At 33.9% G+C, this 20,017-nt stretch overlaps 1 protein-coding gene across 6 annotated transcripts in view; it reads right to left on the reverse strand.

Annotated features, from left to right (window-relative positions):
- CEP120 (centrosomal protein 120) overlaps window positions 1-20,017 on the reverse strand; it is a 64,288-nt gene that overhangs the window by 26,895 nt on the left and 17,376 nt on the right. For 5 of the 6 annotated variants that reach the window (XM_032676064.1, XM_032676065.1, XM_032676063.1 and 2 more), the window contains 8 exons: window positions 19,335-19,431; window positions 19,093-19,245; window positions 18,297-18,386; window positions 17,777-17,869; window positions 16,009-16,170; window positions 12,308-12,430; window positions 10,760-10,858; window positions 657-802 (listed from right to left, as the gene is read on the reverse strand). In XM_032676064.1, the coding sequence (XP_032531955.1) occupies window positions 657-802; window positions 10,760-10,858; window positions 12,308-12,430; window positions 16,009-16,170; window positions 17,777-17,869; window positions 18,297-18,386; window positions 19,093-19,245; window positions 19,335-19,431 (963 nt within the window). The remainder of the gene's footprint in view (window positions 1-656; window positions 803-10,759; window positions 10,859-12,307; window positions 12,431-16,008; window positions 16,171-17,776; window positions 17,870-18,296; window positions 18,387-19,092; window positions 19,246-19,334; window positions 19,432-20,017) is intronic. The other variant, XR_004354611.1, reaches the window with a different exon arrangement.

The raw sequence follows: 20,017 nt of genomic DNA on the forward strand, positions 1-20,017 counted from the left end.
ATGAGACATATTAAAATCTGCTCTGTTTATCTTCATATTAAGTCTTTAGTTTATCTACTGAAGTACTTAGTAAAATAAAGAAATCTGTAAATGTAACAAATTATTCTCTCTCTGGGGAAAACAACTCAAAGTAAAAGAAATTTCAATATAATACTTAAAATCTAAGAAAACTTTTTCTATATGCATATGTAACTATGATACTTGTTATCAAAGCTTCTACTTTATGCAAACTGTACTCAAATTAAAAGAGTTCAACAAACAAAACTAGTGCAGACAGTTTTTGGAGGACAACATCAGATAGATCTAGAATTTGAATGTATTCAAAATAAGAACAGTACATGTCTTGTTCTTTTCTTAACACAGCAGTTATACTTAAAATTGAAGGATTAAAGTAGAAAAAAGCCTGGTGCTGTAAAACTATGACCATAACATAAAAACCAGGTAAAGTGGCCTTAAGCATAGATTTTGCTATACTGCATACTGTTGCATTTTATAAATGTGTAATCTTTACCTAAGGGACACTACACTGTGTTCTTTCACTGGATTGACAGCCAATTATAATCTTGATTTAAATGAACTTCCTCTGATTTTAGGCTGACAGCAAGAAAAAAGAAGGGACGGGTTGGTGTGGAGGAATCTTACAAATACTTTCATACCTGTTAAGTTCATTTCTGATATCGTCCAGCTCCTGTCGGTCTGTTTTCCCCAGCTCTTTTTCTTCTGCTGCCAAATAGCGCAGCCTCATGTGCTCCAGCTCTTGCTGCTGCTTTTTAAGATGAGCCATTGCATTTTCTTGTTCACGCTTATATGGGAAGGGGTGAAGACATAGCTCAGTTGAACATGTGATTAAATGTAAAAGTGCTATAGTGACAGAGCAAAAATTTAGGAATGAAGTAATGACAATTAAGTCTCCAGGAGTATTAGAAATGTAGGAGTTAACAGAATGTCTTATTGCATTACAGATATCACCAGATAAGTCCAGTGACTATCACAATCACAGTGAACCTGTCCTAGTCGGATCAGCTGAAGCACAGTCACAGACATCTTCCCACTAACAAAATAGCAAAAGTGTTAACAAACCTTTTTACTAACTCTGGCTTAAGTTGGTAAACATAAAACTCGCACCTCTGGAACTGCTCAAGCTACTGAGATTTACTCCTTGGCTACATGGTATTTTAAATAATAAATATTTTTGAGAAAGTAAAAGCTAAAGAGCTGCAGGAAACTTCCATAATCAGCCCCATAGTACCTAGTATCAAAGCTTCAAGAACTACTTTTTGAAATTGCAATGTGTGCTTAAAAATGTGTGCTTTGGAAATATTCTGGCAAGATGTCATTTTATGTTTGCATAGCACTATGTGAAATTTTACATAACTTATTTTGTGGGTTTAATCCAACCAATCTATCCATTCCAAAAGTTTATTTGTCTCTATTTTTTTAAGCTCTACACATACACTGTAACAAAAGTAAGGTTTGAGCCCACTGCCACCTCATGACAATAGTGTCTTAATGAGAAATATGATGCTCTCTCCACTTGTTTTCCTCCTAGTTACTTTCCATATGACCTTGTGCACTAAGTCAATACAGTCAGTCTCACATTCTGAATAAGACAGAAGACCTGAGGTAGTTAAGTAGTATTACAGCAGGTTATAAAAACATCCTGGATCTAAGCACATGGTTAAGTGCAAGTCTACTTCTGTAATTCTGACATTGCCTTCATAAGAAATATTTGATTGTTAATAAAATCAGTTTTATATTTCCTATGGGGATAAAAAAAAAAGATAATTTTTTGATTGATAGGTATGAGCATATTCTTTATATAGTCAACCTATTTGGAAGACTTTAGTAGGGCAGTTTCCTGAATCTCAGTTGCCAGTAGTTTAAGCATTCCCTGTTGATGATCAATAGTTAGCAGGATAATCTGAATTTCACAAGGAATTGGTATAAACAAAGACTTTAATTGTTAACGTGAACAGACAATGCAATTGAGAAGTACTTGACCAGAAGTCATAGCATGTATGTAAACACAAAATATTTTTATACTAAATTCAATACATTAGCCAGCCAAATTAAACGTTAGAACTACAGTGAGACAGATCATAAAGCTTGAAGAACAATTTGTTAAAGGGTTACATACTACTAATAAAACCAGAAGCAGGAATGCTCCCAAAGAGTCTACAGCGGACAGATGATTGACGCTTAAAAATATTTGGTGAAGATAAAGCCATAGTCTTTCCTTCTATATCAAGAGTTCATTACAGAAGAACATTCCCATGTGAGAGACACCCTTTTCAATGTCAGACAGGTCTGAATAATAGTCTCAGACTGAAGTAGAATAGGTTTTAGAACAGGAATCTACACATACATATAGCAAATATTAAAAAGTCACTATAGACAGCTGATATTTATCCAAGAATTTTCAAGAATATAATGAAATTCAAAGAAAAAGTTGCAAGACTAACTGAAGATTAGTCTTAATCCATCACCAAAACTGGTATTGACATCACAGCAATAACTATTTCCCCATTTTTCATTTTATTCTTTCTTTAAACAGAGTCTTTAGGAATACCCAGGAACTACCATCAGACCTTACTTCCACTGTGGCCAAAGTGCTTCAAACCATAACTAAAACCAAAACAAACAAGATGTATGGGTTTACCAGAAAGAACAAATCCAGCTTCTGTAGAAAAGTCACTCTTCCAACTAATCTTAAAAAAACAAACCAAACACCACACCAAAATAAACCACCTTCATCAAAACACAAAACTAAAGCTGCCATGGAGAAAGAACTCTCAGGTTATTCAGGGTTTAGAACACCAGAGAAAGGATAGCAATTGATCATTTCCACAAGAGCAAGAAGGTAACAGTGGACTCCACCAGAAACTACTCTTCAATATACTTGTAAATGAGAAAATCACTCTGGAACAGTTTATGGCTGATACAAAGTTATTCAGTGGGGAAAAAGTGGATGTGGAAGAATGCGATATTATGAGCTGGTTTGAAAAGGAAGCAGATAAGTCAAGAATACATTCACTTTTGTCTGTTAAACATGATAGCCTGAATGCAACTGCTGGCTTATGATGTACTTCAGTAACTGACTGAGGGCAGCTGGAGGGCATCCAAAGATATCCAAGGTGGGCTTCTAGATCTTGTCCATCTACTGCTGACCTCCGTATGGACCAAACCGATATTTCACATCAGTTCATTAGCTGGGTTTTTTCCACCCAACAAAAAGCACTGGCTGAAACTCAAAACTAGGTATATTCCAATTAAAGACATGATTTAAGTTACTGAGTGCAAATTAATCACTTATGCAATATACTTAAACATCTTAGGAGCTTCTTGATCACAGAATGTTTTGAATTTAGACATTAACGTTTCAAAAAAAAAAATGCTACAGATAAAACAGTGCTGTTCAAGGATTTAGAAAGAAGAGATAGAGTGTTTTGTTTGTGTTTTTTTTTTTTCTTCCCTGAAGTCACAGCAAATATCACAATGGTATTCTTTGGTCTCCAAATACAGATAAGGTAACAGCATCCAGACAGTAAACCCAGACTTCAAGTGTAAAACAGGCTATGAGGAAGAATGAAATAAACAGGCTACAAGGAGGAATGGAATTATTTTAACTATTTTGATAGTTGGATTTACTTTGAGTTGTTTATTTTGCTAAATGCAGGTAGGAAGATAAAATGCTGAACATGATCTAACCTCAAACAGGTTGGTATAAAACCAGTACAACTTCAGTTACAGAATAAGTAAATAGATTGACAGCAAACCTGATTATCTCAATTATCCAGAGTCTAGAAGTATGAGGATAGACTAATATTTATTTCTTTTTGAGACCATCAATCACAATACTTGGTGTCCCCAGTTTGATCTACTAAGCTAAATCCTTTTCAAAATTAAGCAAATTAAAATACTGCTGTTTCAGAAAAAAACCCTTAATGCAAACATGAGACCTAAAATCTTGAGCATGTTAAATCTCCTTTGTAAAATTCTATTTAATCTCAGGGGAGGATTGGTTGCCCTGTACATATAGAACAAATCTGGAAATTTCTACTTATCTGTCCTTACAGGATGAGCTACTTCTGCTGATTACACACCAAGTCAAAAGAAACGTAACACACATAACCCTGTAGTAGATGCAGTACAAATTAATTTGTCTAGTACATCCTAGTTTTCCTGTTGATATTATCTAACAGTGGGAAGAGTCTTAGAGGCCACTCAATAAGTTATATAAGAATGCTATTTACAAGCAAACTGCCTCATCTGTACAAAACACATCTTGTTACTGTGGAAGATGAGGCTGACATCTTTCTCTTAGGTGATGTCCAGAATCTAACTTTGATGCATCAGAGGACTTCTAATTGTCATTATCTCTTCTTCTAGCCTTTTAATCTATGTTGATTTGTAATATGATTATCTTCAGTCCAATATATTTTTGCAGACGGTGAGAAAAGGATTAACTTTGGAAAGCTCCTTATTCTGCAATTCAGTTCATTCATGCCCTCATTGTCCCATCTCAAACTAGGGCTACTGCCACAGGAAGCTGGGGTATTAATCTAAGTCTGTCAAATTTGTGCACCTCAATAATTGTATATGAGAATTTTTTTGAGAGTATGTTAGGCAAAAATCACTTGAAAACTAAATACTGTGAAACTAAGGCAAAACAGACTAGCACTTGCTACTAGGACAGCAGTACTTGCACATACACACAAATCCTCACGTAGCTGTGACTACACTGAGTAGAAGCCTTCTAATCCAGCACTTCAGGTTGTGGAGTATATTATTCAGATCTAAAAGCAAAGATTTTGAAAGTGTCCTCACAGCTGCACTTGAGAGGAAAGGCATAACTGCACACTGGCCATAAGAAGCACGTGGGATTAAAAGTTCCACGACAAGCTGCTATGTTACTATTTGAGGCAGGAAAGTTCAACAATCCATAAGTTTCTGCTGTTCAGCAACATGCTCACAATGACAATCTGAGAGCAAAAAAGGCATTTTAAACAAGCTCAGAGGAAAAATATACGTCAGAAGAAGTACATACGCTTAAGGTTAATAGAACAATGTCTTAAGCTCAATCAGAACAGAAAGAAGACAAGATAATGCTTTCATATTGATCGAAAGGGATCTCATTCAATAATTTGGACCTTTATGCCCTCACTGTTTGAGTTCATTTCAGAACCATAATTTTTTTATTAATGTCTTAATTCATATTTAATTAAATCAAGAAAAGGACAAAAGAGAATGATGCAGAAGCCAAAGAGATGAAGGAAAAGCAAGTCTCTTCTGCAGAACGCTTTGTTCAGTTCTGTTCCTTTTGATATTTTTCTCTGGGAAAAAGGTCTGTTATAAAAACCCAACAAACCAAAAACCAACGAAAACCAGTGAGACTAGTGAGCATGCTCTTTGCTCAGGATAATATTCTTAAATTTGTAAGAGAAAGTAAGATTTATTGTAGAGTGTGCTAAATTCTACTTTTCTCCATACAGGAGAAAAACACTCATCAGTACATTTTGTCTCCAAGCTAATTTTGGGTAGGAATTCCTTTCAGACAAATGTGATTTGAAATTTAATTTGATTACTAATATAATTGTGATGTAAACATGACAAATATTTGGGGTATTGAGGGAAAAGTCAAGATTAATTCTAGTCAGTGAAAGTCAAGAATTTCAGAGGCATGCCATGCTGTGACCCTGAACAGTGACATTTAAGCACAGTAATATTAAATTAAAAAAATTAAAATTAACATTTTCTGAAGCAAGATTTCCCTACCTTTCAGTTTGAGACAGCCTGACTTGGAAAAAAGACACTAAAACAAGTGAGAAAGGATTTTGCAGATTCATTTATAATGGATCCTGTGCGGAATTTACATTACACACTTCATACTTTCTGATTTTCAAATGTCTTTCCCAACATTAGTCTTTGACTCCTTTAAAAAGTCTGTCATAACAATTTGTAGGGTGCATAACAGAAAACTTGCTCTATGTATACCATTCACAACAGAGCAAAAGAAACGCATTTCCTAATAAGACATCAATACAAGAAGATGGCAAAGAATGTAAAACAGTTGTTTGATAAGAAGGGAACCATGCTGATTTTGAATTCATTTATATAGAACTTTGCTATGATATCTTGAGGAACCATAAAAAGACTGCTTTTAGTTACAATGAGAGAAAAGGAAGGATTTTTTATTCATCTCAGTGATGAAACTGGTGTCACTTCAGAGACATTCAGGTATTAAATCCACTTTTTTCCATGACAATCTAACAATCCACTGAGTAACAAGCACTTTTTTTAAACCCGAGAACAAGCTGAACTCTACTGCATAGTAGCATTTGAAATGTAGCAGAATTTATTGTGAGATCTTCCAAAGTGAAAAAAACAAATGTTCACAAAACATTTCTGCACATTTATAGTACAAATAAAGCTAAGTCCAGCATTTCTAAACCCCTTTGGAACATCTTCATTTTATTCTGTGCATACTGAAAAACTAAGTTATAATTGAATACAAAGTATTTTTTAAGTATACCTCAGTGCACACAAGTTTATACATAAATACTCACATGCTTAAAATTCTTAGTCAAGACTTTCTGACAAACTTTCCTCCTATAATATATCCTAACATAAGGAACACTTCAGACTTATTCCCAACTGCTTATTCTAGGCAGTCAGGCTGTTTTAAACCTCAGTAAGAGGTATTAGAATTTTTGATTTTAAACATTTAGAATTTCATGTTTTTACATTTCACCTAAGGGAACACTCCGGAATCATCAGCTGCTGGACTAAAGGCAACTTTTTGAATAGAAGATAAACTCACCAGGAACTCAGAACACTTGGAAATACTTTACGCTTGCATCACCACCTAATAATCATCAGCCACTATCCCACAGTAAGGCAGCCACAGATGAACCAAAAGTATCATGTGCAAATTACTCTGAAAATTATCTTTGCAGAACGTATTAGTTGGCCCAGCTACTTTCCTCCCCAACACTTTCTCAGCACTGCTAGTCTCGCTATTCTTTTTGCTCTTTTTCTTTTCTTTACCGCCCCTGCCTCCTTCAGTAAAAATTATCACCAATATTCCATTCGCTTATTAATTTTATGTTTGTTGTCCTCCTTATATATTTCCACAAACAAAACAAATCCAAGCCAAACAAAGCCGTATGTGAGTTATCAAATAATTTACTTGAAGGTTTTACTACTTTTCTTCATTAGTTTTCATCTCTAATGCAGTGCTTGAGATATGGAACACTTATTTAGAAGCTTGCATGGTGGAAACCTTCATCATGTTTTGAAACTTATGATACTACAGACATATCAGCATTAAATAAAAAATAATCAACAATAAAAACCCCTCAAAATTTCAATTATAATCAGATCATAAAAGAATCCCTGTATGCCACCAGGTGCTTTCGTTAAGAGGCTCTTCAATCAAGGAAGCACAATCTTTATTTTGCCATAGCTGCCTATAAATCCAAAAGGGAGATGTAAACATACATACACTAGACTAAACAATGGCTAAATAGCAGCCACTATTCACTCTCCCACTCATACATACCATGCAAGTCTGTGGGAAAAACTTACGATTGAAGCTAAAGAACTCAAGTAAAGTTTTCTGAAAATAACCCAGAGCTGACAAGTCAGTAGGAGGGCCTGGATGGTTTCAAGACACAGTTTTTAACCAAGATTTGGATTTCCAAATGGTGTGTTGTGGTTTTTTTTTTCTTTTCTTCTCTTTTTTTTTTTTACGTGAATTATTTTTTTTAAACAAAGATTTACATCCTGTCCTTGGCTAAATTACTTACAAATTAATCAAATTAATTACTGAATGGATAAGTAAGATACTAGACAAGACAGAGTGAATTGTCAGCCAGCCAATATGTTCTATGCTGTATTAAACAAATGCATCAGTGCTGACTCTAACAGCTCTGTAGGGTACAAACACATTAGAAGACTTACAAAAATATTTCTCATGGAACACTGACTGCATGTACATTTCGAGATTTTGGCTATTTAGATTAAATCTGACTGAGATTATCAACCGCTAAAAGTGATATTTCTGCCAGTTTTTATTTTTGTTTAGATAGAATTTTTCTTACACTCAGACAGGTACTGACTTCAGCATCTAAGATCTCTATAAACATGTATGCAATTTTCTGTATATAGTTTGATTCCTCTCAGAAATAATGTTAACATCCATAAAAAAAATATGGAAGTCTTATTTGTGTAATATTGAGATTGCCCAGTAGGCAAGCCTCAAAGGACAGTTTTTGAAATGTCCAGAAACAGTAAAATCTACCTGGGTGTACAGATGTGTAACTGATGACATTTTTGTCTCCCTAAAGCTGAACACGGTATAAGAAATGAAGACTTGCCCTAAGTAACAGAGAGGGAAGAAAAGTAAACTGGGTGAAGTCTATTGTCACTCAGCTTTACAAACTGTGTTAAAATTCAACTGACTTCTGTATTTTTTTTTAGCACAGGTAAGTAGGATATATATATATGCCTTCATGTACTTCAATAACACTGGCACTGTGTTTATCATTCAAAATCCTACAAATGGAGAAGTTTAGATCATATTCTATTAACAGTCTCATATTTTTAAGTTATGTGCTGCATATCTCACATTCTGTAAAATATAAAACTATCCCAGATGTGTGCTAAGAACTAGTTCCAAAGTAAAAGAAAACTTTTTAATTAAGGAAACATTGACTTTTATGGTTGCAAATCAGAAGAGCATTTTACTAAATGCTTAGCCTGTAGATTATGCTTCTTTAATTCACAAATTGACTGCACCAGGTCACCTTTGAGTAATGGAAATCTCTGTTTAAACATTTTTTTGGCAATGGGCACAAAGCATTAGATCTCATTTCCAAGACTTACCAGCTGGGTTTTGTCATTAACATTTATTAACAATCTAAGATATGGCTTTCAGCGTCTAATCCTCACTACACAAATGTTTTGTATAGTTCTCTAGAGAGCTTTGGTGTGACAAATTACTGGCACAGATTACAACCCTGTGGTTATTCACCAGAGGCGATGCAAAATTAACATGGTACTAATCCAATTTAAACAAGAAATTGGTCAAATTATGCACAATTGCAAAATTCATTGGAACTAAAGCAAATCTAGAATTCCTTAAGCAAGAGTTTCCAAATTTATATTTAAAACACGGTAAATGGTTTTTGATCAGATGTGCTTCAACTTTTATTTGGCTCTTTAAAGTCACTTAAATTCTTTATCAATAGACCAAGCATAAGATGAAGCGCAGGAGTATAAAAACCACAAGAAACTACTTTGAAAGGGTTTGTTCTGTTGCAGAAAAGTTTTAGGTAGCATAATTCACTGTACATGCCAACTTATTTTATGGTTCAGACTTTCAGCAAGAGGGTCAGTTGAAACCATCAACATATGCTAATAAATTCAGATCATCAGGCCTGTGGTGATGAAATTTGTAATAAGAACCTGATAGGGATACACACTGGTGTTAAACTGGCAAGCAACAATCTTCTCTTCTATTCTACAGGAATTTTAAAACATGACAAGAAAGATAGCCTGGACATTTCATGACTGCTGAAGAAATCTTAATCAGAGACATAAGACTTATATTCTTCCTCCTATCATCTTCTCAAATCATAAATGTTTCAGAAATCAGAGATAAAAATTTCTAACTCCTTCTATCACTGGGCAAAAAAGGAGCAATTTGAAGATGGCAAATAAAGATGAGTTTTTACTTAATATCAATGATTACAGTCTATATTTGCTCTCTTCAAAGAGAAATACAAATTAAAAGAAACAATAAATTAGGAGAGCATGGGATTGACCTCTTACTCTCCAAAACCTGAATACTCTACCAGTAGGAATGAAGTAGGTACTATAATCCTTAAAAAACCCAACACTGATCCTCAGCACCCAGAATGAGATGTGAATACAGGTAATAAAAACTTCTGAAACTTTATGTCCATGCCAAGGTTTGTTCAGCAACTGAGATTAATTATTTTCTAATTTGTTTGTCAAAGCCAATGGAAATTCTTGCCATTCTTTAGTATATTGTTTAATTATCATTTAATTCAAGAAAGACAGTTGATGACAAAAAACAACATGGAGATACAATATGGATTCAGTAAGGATGAAGCTGTTACTACTGCAAGTTTGAATGAAGTAACTTCAAGTCATATGTCTGTGATTATACAGACACACATAGACACACAAGAACTCTGTTAAAACATAGCAGTAAAATAGTATGCCATGTTAGTATGAGATTAAGAATTCCAAATACAGAAGAAAATTTCACTTCCAATTTAAATTTCCTCTAAATTTACTTCATTTTACAGCATTCATCAAACCCTAAACCCTTGTTTCTAAAAGTGAAGATTTCTTTCTTGTCTTTACCCTTCGTTCATTATACAACTAAAATATAGAACAGTTAGGACCATAATTGACCAAGTTGGTTGGGATAGTAGCAAAATATTTTCTCTGGAGCTGCTGATGCAGTATTATTTGGAATTAAATTAAACTTTTTTTTTTTACACACCTGCTTTTAACTATGTCAACTTTCTTTGCAGGTGTGAGCCTTGGTCTTTCCTGAGCTGTTCAATGTCAAACATAAACCACTTCTGCTGTTCATGCATAGCTCAGAGCTTTGCAAAGGCAAACACTAATAAAACGAACACTGCCAGCAGTTAACAGTAATCCTAGTAGCTTCCAACATCACATTAACTTGGTTGTCTCATATGACCAAAGAAAATCTGCATACCTGTTTTAACCTTGCAAGTTCTTTCAAAGCCCTTGTCCATTGCTGTTTGTAGTGGAGTTTTGACTTGGTAGCTGACTCTAACTTTCTTTCAAGTTCAACCTGAAAGCAATTAAAATCATATCAGCTGAAGCAATAACAGCAGTAACAATCACTGAAAGATGTATATATACAAAGGGTCTGGTTTAAGAAAAGTGTTTATGTAGTGTAATATACAACATCATCTAAAGCTGTTATACAATATAACATAAATATTATGGCACACGAACATTTTCTTGTTTAAAATATAACCTTATTTTTATTGGATGGTCATCTATACAAAAAAAAGAAAGATTACTTTTAGCACTATATCTGCTGATGTAACCTTTAAATTTAAGATTCTCAAATTAGCCATCCCCTCATCCCTTTTTTATTCGAAGTAAGATTATAAACATTAATTTAACAGAATAAATCTCACCCTTAAAAGGTGAGTGGCTTCTTTTTCTTTCCTGCTGATGGAAGATATGTCCTACATTTTTACTCTGAATTACACATCTGTTCAAACCATTCTTAAAAATCTATGTATCCAGTGTGAACCTTTGATCTTACTACCTAAATCTTTAAAAAGTGTTACACACCAAAAAAATTAATTGCATTCTATTCTGTGTGCAAAAAAAAAATTAGTATTAAAAGGCAAATGAAAAAAGTTATGAAGCACACAGAACATAATGTGAAAAAATGAAGGATTTTTAATTAACATCCGAGGAAGTGATATAGGCCTGACAACGCTTTAATTTGACAAAAATGATTTCCATTTAATTTGTGAAGATCTTAAAGCACAGATTTTTTTTAACTAAGCTAACAAAAATAGGAAACTTAAAAAATATTTAAAGGTAAGAGTTTAAACAGTCTGTAGAGACAAAAAAATATTTTGAATAATTTGCTTGCATTATTAGAAATTATTCAAGAATACAGCAACATGCAGTCTGGTCATATAACTCAGCGCAATTTGTGACAAGAAGCCTAGCCTAATTTTTTCTCATCTTATTTGGTCAACAATTTGAGTCAAACCTCACAATAATTCTGAGCATAAATGCCCATATCTGTGGTTTTAATCAAACTATCCTCTATTGAAGGCAAGTATGGTTTTTAAGAAATCAACTTACGATAGTTTCACTGATAAGTAACACAATCTCTTTCCAGAAACACTTAATTACAAAAATGCACATAATGGAATACCAGTCTAAATTAATCTTTAGAAGAAAATGCTCATTTTTCCTTATTCTTTTATAAACAGAATGCTCAGAGGCCCCAGCATAAATCATTATTTAAATGTATAGGTTAGGCTTTTTTCCCTGCCTTAGCCTCTAACATTACTGCTTCCTCTATAGAAATAAACACCCACTGTTGGCCTTACTTGTGCCTGAATATTTAAAATCCCAAGAAATAACTGGAAAAAGTAAAACAAAATGGACAAATTAACCAGTTTATCACACAGTATTATTCTACATCCCCCTTATCACTGAACGAACCATTCTGACAGTTTTTAAGTACTAGAAAATTCCAATATACCTTTTCTAAAGTGAGAAGATTTATTTCCGATTGTAGTTGGATTTCTGGTTTGCTACTTTGCTGTTCTTTGTATTGCTGAAACTCCTTCTCCAAAATTTTATGCTTATTTTCTGCTTCATAAAGCTACATTAAAGATAACAACATGCAAGTTAGCAGAAAACCCTATTCACAGACAAATAACTGGATGACAGAACTTAAGTTACTTCTTAGTCCCTGGAAAAAACATCTCTACTGTCAATTATCCGATATAAAACAGACACTGAACACTACACATTCATAATTAATGATTTCTTGATGATGGCACACAGCAATGTTTTAATAGGAAGAATTTTAAAGAGGATCTTTACTCAGTACTAGAAAAAAACCCCAAACACGTCTGTCCTCATATACAGAAGATTGAGATTTATACACATTTTTGTTCACATTTGTAAAACAACTTGCAGAAGAAATACAGAAAGCAAAACTACTAAGATTTACACACATTTAAAAAAAAAAAGTCAGTGTTATCTACTACATGAAGTTTTATTACTTACGCAGTTTCACCATCATAACTTTTTTAGGAATGTCTGCAAAAGGAAACAACTAATACTTTTTACAACCAAATGATTTAGAAGAAAGGTTGAAGTAGAAAGGCTTCAGTGACTAATGACTTTATACTGAGTACCTCTGCCCTCACAGTGTACTTCCACAGTTTCAAGATTTTTATAAAGAGAGTGCGTTGCTTTTCAACTTACAATAGGTAATTTGAAAAATGATGCCAATACAGTTACTTGCCACATAGAAAGTAAGCAAGTGAAATATTTAACAGCATTTTTTACTATACTATATTAAAAATATTAAGAATTTTTTGTAATATGTTTTTTAAGTGTAGCTTACGTTGTTCTTCTTTTAATTATTGTTCAACTATAAATACCTTATGCACCTCACAGAACTGATGTATTCCATCATAGAATAACATCCCACATGCTGTTCTTGTATTATGTCCAACTAGATAATATGTGTTTCCACAAATTGCATCCAGCAGTTTAGAATACTGGGTGAAAATGCTTTAGAGAATTCATTTCTGTTTCAAAGCCTACAACTTGTTCTAGTAGTATATCAATATTTTAATTCTTTGGATCTCCTAACTGGGTCATCTCTTTTTTTCTTCCAAAATTCTGCTTTTTCCATTTATTATTGTTACCGAATGGACAAAAGAAAGATGCTTCATGGGGAGCCACATAAAAACACTGCAGGTTTTTTTTCACATGTAACTGCAACAGCCAACTGAACCAAACTGTACCAAAAGGTACTGCTGTTTATTACCTTTCCATTTTTACCTATTTCTTTTTAAAGTAGACATATAAATTTGATGCTGATGACAAAGACAGCAACTAATTTCTTTTGCTATGAAAAATGCCAGGTCTCTCTATAACTTCTACAAAAATGTTTAATTTCTTGTTTGGTTCTGGAAACACTTTCAAAAATTGAATTTTCTGTGAGACCTCAGGTTGTGGACTGTTAGGAAACCACACAAATCATACAAATGAAGCATGACTTCCTTATTCAGGAAGTAAGAGTGATGTACTTCAAGGTTGATACTTCAAGGACCTTCTCTTGCACATAGAGGGACTTACTTCCAAACAAGTTCAATTGTAGAGTTCTCTAAATGCCTAAGTGTGACAATAATACATCAACAAATACTTTTAAAAGGTATGGAATAAGTTAAAGTATATTGTTTAGAATGATAAAATAAAATTCATTTCAGAACATTTCTTGCTAAAAAGTAAACAAACAACACAACCCCCCCACACACATGAAAAAAAAAAAACAAAACAAACCACAAAAAGGTTTAAAAAAAGAGACCTGTAGGGTAACAACAGGAACTTCCTGCACATCACAAAGAGAGGGATCCTAGACTGAAACTCCAAAGCAAGCAAAAAAAATCCCATCCTCAACAAAGCAAAAGAAAAAGCCTGCCATATACAGAATACGTGGTAATAAACACCACATATTGAAGCATAGCAGGAACAGCACAGAGAAAGACAGCCAGCATCATCCAGAAAGAATGGCCTTCATACAGAACAGGACAAAACATAGTAGAGCTTGTGTTTGGAAGAGAGACAGTATGACAGCCACCTATACAATCAGGAACAGTACGTCACACAGACATTAAAGGATTCTTCACAGTTATTAAGTAATGAGTTTAAAATGAACATAAAAATGAATAAAAAATGTGAACACATAATGAAATTTTAGAACTCACTGCCACAGGATTTTGCAATACTAAATACTTTTTAGACGGAATAAGATGAGTTCATGAAGAATATTTTCATTGATGGCTAGTAAATATGAAACGCTGACTCTGGCTGAGAGTTCATATAACCCTTGATGGCACTGCTGGATATACCAAAATTGCATTCTCACTGTCCAATTTCTTGCCCTCTAGAGCCAACCATTGTGGCAACATAATGTTGAGCTTAAATGATCTTTTGTCTAATGACTGTATGTCTGTTCCAAATAGGAAAAATAAAGTGATTGTGATTTTTTTTAAAAAAAGAGCCTGTAGAAGCTAAAAAAGATTCAGTGGGAGCCAAAAGAATGAATCTGAATGAAGAATACTAGGTGGTGGCATTTGGTTGCTTGAGCATGAAGAACTATTGGCCGTCTTGTCTGGACTGGTAGCTGCCAACACCACATATACAATGCAGAAGTGATTCACTTATCACTTTGAAGAGGACTGCAGTTTGCAGTTTGGAACTGTTCATCTCGATTTAGTGACTTCGAGTAGAATAGTTAGACTAGCATCTTCTAGGTTAGCAGCATTTTTGTACTAGCTGTATTTTTAAAAAGTTCACTGTACTGTGGTTTACATATGCTGACAAAAAAAGAAGTTATTATCAATGTTTAATATGAACCTAAAAACCCACAAGAATCTAGCACAACTCTTCTTAATAAAAAACATACCTTTTTCTGACACAGTTCTTCAAACAGTGAAAGCCAATATGGCATTATCACTGTCACAAATCAGACATGAAAAACACCAAAGCAAGTAATTAATCCCCATAAACTAAGTACTCTAAAAAACACTTAGGCATTAGATTTAGTCTACGTAACAACAAATTAAGTGTCTAATAATGTAGTAGCTGAAAAAAAAAGTACTAACTTTTACAATATACTTTAACAATCAAGAAAAATAGCCAGACTAGCCTTGTTGTCAGAGCAGAAATCAGCTTATAGGACAAGAGAATGCAGTCTAAATGTTCTCAGTTTAGAAAGTACTGCTCTTAGAATAGAAGACTGCAATAATAAGATAATTCTCCCCTCCACCCCAGTAAGGATAGTAGAAATACTCTTTTGCAGTGGAAAAATAAAACTATACAGTAAAACTTTCTCTATTTTTGCTAGATGTTACTTGATATTAATTTATTTAATTACTGAAATGCTTACTGTTGTTCAAGTTCTTCAGGTAATGTAGGCTTTTATTTGCAATTCATTTTCAGTTGTTAAAAAATAACTATAACCATTGCATTGCAAACTGGCCCTACAACTGAGCAAGACTGACGGGGATGGATCTCAGCACATAGCTCACCAAAAAACAGAACTAAAATGTTTATTATAAAGTTGCCAGAATGCACTTGCCTCTAAACCACTGTGGATACTTATAAAAATGCTCACTTTAATAGATAAATGGTTGAGGCAGAAAATGTAAGTGTACTTACCTGCTGATGTAAGCGAAGTTTGTCTTCTTCCAGTTGTTTGATTTTTGACCTTTCTAGCTCAAGCTGGTGTGCACATTCCTCTCTGGCTCGCCGCACAGAATCCTGTAGCACCTGCAGGTTTTGTTCATGCTCTGCTTGCAACTCCTTCTTTACTCTTTGAAGCTTAAAAAAGAGAGACATTTATATTAATCCATGGGAGTGAGAGCTTTACTTTAAACGTCTCTTACAACAGTTACTAATATTCATGACAGAAAAATTGTTATCCTTTTAGAAATTAAACAATAAAAATTCCATTTGCCTATATGTTTGCTATATACTTTTTTATTGTATTTCAGCTTAACTAACAATCTACCAATTATTGTATTTGAGCTACAAATATACTCTTGCTTGACTACTGTTGAAATAGAGCTATTTGTGTCTCTTCTGTACATTCTACGTGATTCTACAGATTGCTGAAGGCAAGTTTTACATTCACCTTTCTTCTACAAACTGAAAAGCTAAATATACTAATTTACTGCAGAGAAAGCAAAGTCACAGCTATAGCCAAGATGTCCTTAGGTCAGTAAAACTGCAGTCCAAACTGACCATACTGAATTTTCCATAGAGCTAAACAGAAAAACAATGCTGGATATGTTTGAACTTTCTAGAAAGATGCTACTGGCCCAGAACATTGTTAGCTGAATATAAACCTCTCCAATAGCCATTTCTCAAACTATGTAATTGCTAAATGAACCCTGCATCATTTTGTCTAGACGTTTTTTGGAATCCACTGATTTTTATCATCTCTGAACTCTCAGGTCAGAATCTCACTGAATTTTGAGAAAGTTTTGAAAGAAAAACATATATGACATTCAAAGTAACTACTTTTACTCAGACTGACATGTTCTTGGCCAAACCAAATCATCATATTTTTTTTGCATAGATGTTAAAAGTCAGAACACTACAGCACAAACTGCATCTTGAGCTGTACAGAGAGTGGGGGTACTGAACCAGCCAGTCCCCATGTTGGAAGCTCTTTTAACTTTGTTACAGGGACAGAAGGGATTAGTATGATAAAAAGATTAATCTGACTTACAAGGAGGAAAAAGAAAGTTTGTTGGACTGCTAAACCACCACAGCAGTTTATCTACATAATTTTGAGTTTGTTCTGAAGTACAAAAATAGGCAGTTTATTTTCTTTCTCTTTTCATAATGACTAGTGTCCCTGAAGTCACACCCCACTTCCTCATATTGGGGGTAATCAGTAAGATCTAGAAACAACAGTAGTTACTGGTTTCTCTTATAGCCTCTTTGGTCCTGTCACTTAAAAAAAAAAAAAAAAAAAAAAAAAGGAACTGTCGGATAACAAAACCTGGACAGTTTCTCCCAGATCTTCTTGTCAACTGCTTCTATTTCGACAATCTAGCAATTACCTTTTGAAATGAGGTAGTTGTGCACATGTACAGTATTCACCTGACAGTACTAAACTTAAAATCAGATATGCTAATGTTATATAAATGTCTGCATGACATTAATTCTGTCAAGAATAGACAATTTACAGTTGTGTAATTCTAGCAACCATTTAAGAGTTCACCGAATTTCTATTTCAGTAAAAAAGTGCAGTTGTAACAAAATATGGACTAAATTACTATGGCTTCTCTATTCATCTGTGTAAATGTGGTTATTTCAAATCCTATACACAGCTCACAATTGCCACAAAGTGAAAACTCAAGTCTTACAGAAATAGCTAATGCAATTGCATTGCTTAATATAACCAAGCAGTTTTTACCTCTGATTCAGCACTAAAAAGCTGTCGTTCTCGCTTATCTAGCTCTCTCAGGGTTTTCTGAAGTTTTTCTTCAAAAACATTATACTCTGCTACCTAGTCAAACAAACAAAAAAAAAAGGGTATAAAATAATGACAATTTTTATTTGGAAGCTTACATATAAAACCAATCTCCAGCTCTTAATTAAGAATTTACAATGGAGAGTCTTTTCTTTCTAACTCAGTAAAGGCTAATAGGTCACCATGCACAGCCAGGCTGTACAAGTGCTTTTTGACCATGCAAGTGAAAGGCAATTAAGGTTAAAAAGTACTCATATAAAGCCAGCTAACCTAAGGATTTCTAACAAGTATTCCGTGATTAAGGACTACTTTTAATATTTTTGCACTGTTGCAGACTAGATGCATGCATATCAGTAGGTGCAAAGGCTAATCATAGACCCTTTGTTATATGTTTACCTTGTTGAGCTTCTAGTGATAGATTTATAGTAAGACTTTCACCTCATATAAGGACAAGTTTCCTTACCTTTTTCTTCACTAGTGCCTCTCTCTCTCTATCTCTTTTCTTCCATTCTTCTGCAAGTGCTTGCATGTGGACCATTTCCTTCTTTTTAAGCTTTTAAAGGCAAAAGAGAGAAACAAACCAGAAAACCAGATCAAACCAGAAAACCAGATCAAACCAGAAAACCAGATCAAACCAGAAAACCAGATCAAAATTGTTGGAAGTGCAGCTTTAGAGTACTACCAGATGTAAGACCTGAAGCAAAACAATTTTGTACACTAACTTATGACTCAGTATATATTCTGATAGTGAAAGTTACTTCTTACACTAAAGTACAAAATGCAAAGTAAACGCAAGTTTGAGAAAAATATCCTAACAAATAGATACCAGATCCTCAGTATCTTTTAAAAAGAAGCATGTGATTAAGAATACTTAGAATGAGTTCAGGAGTAGAAACATAGCAATGGATTTTTGAGTGAGACTAAAGAAATAAAGCGTCAATATTTAACATCTGTAATATGAATCTTGAGTATCTACTATACTTCATAAAAAGTAATTGAAAATTTTGAAGGGGGTATTCTGCAGTTCAATATCTAGCACTTTCTTCAGGCACTGAAAATAATTAGCCTTCTTCCTTAAGAATATGGAATTACTGGATAGATTAGTGTACCTCTGAAGTTTTAATATTCTGTATGAGTAAAATTTAGTTCTTATTTGAAACAGTGGCAAAGAAAAATAGAAGTAATGTTCCCGTCACCAATTCTGCTAAAAATTCTCTGGCAATCATGTTATTTAGGTAATAAACAGAAAGAGTAAAAACCTGATTTTCAAAAAGGTCCTCTTGCATTTCCTTCCACATTTCTAATTCCAGTGCTGCTTTGTATTCAAGAGTTTCTCGAGGTTCTGGATGGTCTTCTGGAGCACAGGGAGGCTGAGTGTGAGGAATATGCTGTTGTTGCCCAGCAACTACACCCTGATAAAATAAGAGTGGATTTTTCACTGGAAACTCAATTTTTCAAATAAACATTCAAGGCAAAAAGATAAGATTTATGTAAAATTTACTTGAGAAGAATCTGACACCAGAACTTCTTGCACCTTCACAAGCCCGTAGTCTTCTAAAGTGGTGGCATATGAAAGCTCTGCTATTCTGTTGCCTGACCTATAAATAATTAGAATGTTATTTTAATGAAAACTGTCTAAAAATACAGAAAGTAATTGTAAACCAACACACAAACCATCAAAGCTGAAGTCCGAAAATTTCCATGTAAGCTCAAAATCTCTGAATAGTTGTCTACATGAGAGCCAAACATGCTCTCCTACATATATTGTTAAGTTAGGGATTAGTTTATGCAATAAGCTTTCTGACTTAAACAGATAATTTGGGATAATTCATTGGGAATCTATTTAACTAACAGATTACTATAATCCAAATATCCCTGCACCAAGGAAATGATCCAAAATTGTACCTACAACCTTAAATCTTTCTAATGATATAACTGTCAGGTATTGCTGCTGGCTTCATATTAAGATACTTGTTCAAAATCGTTAATCTTGCTTTTTTAGGTGTTAACAGTGACTTTCTAGTTATCCACATATAAATTGCTCAGTATATCATATGGGGTAAACCATCCTTGGATTGCCAAAAAACATTTCTGGAAGCTTCAGCACAGAGAACTGGCAACTTTAAATCCACTTATGTGTTAAACACCTACCTGCTCTTGTACAGTGAAAAATTGCCTAGATAG

Source organism: Chiroxiphia lanceolata, chromosome Z (genome assembly GCF_009829145.1).
Source record: "Chiroxiphia lanceolata isolate bChiLan1 chromosome Z, bChiLan1.pri, whole genome shotgun sequence".
Classification (NCBI taxonomy): Eukaryota; Metazoa; Chordata; class Aves; order Passeriformes; family Pipridae; genus Chiroxiphia; species Chiroxiphia lanceolata.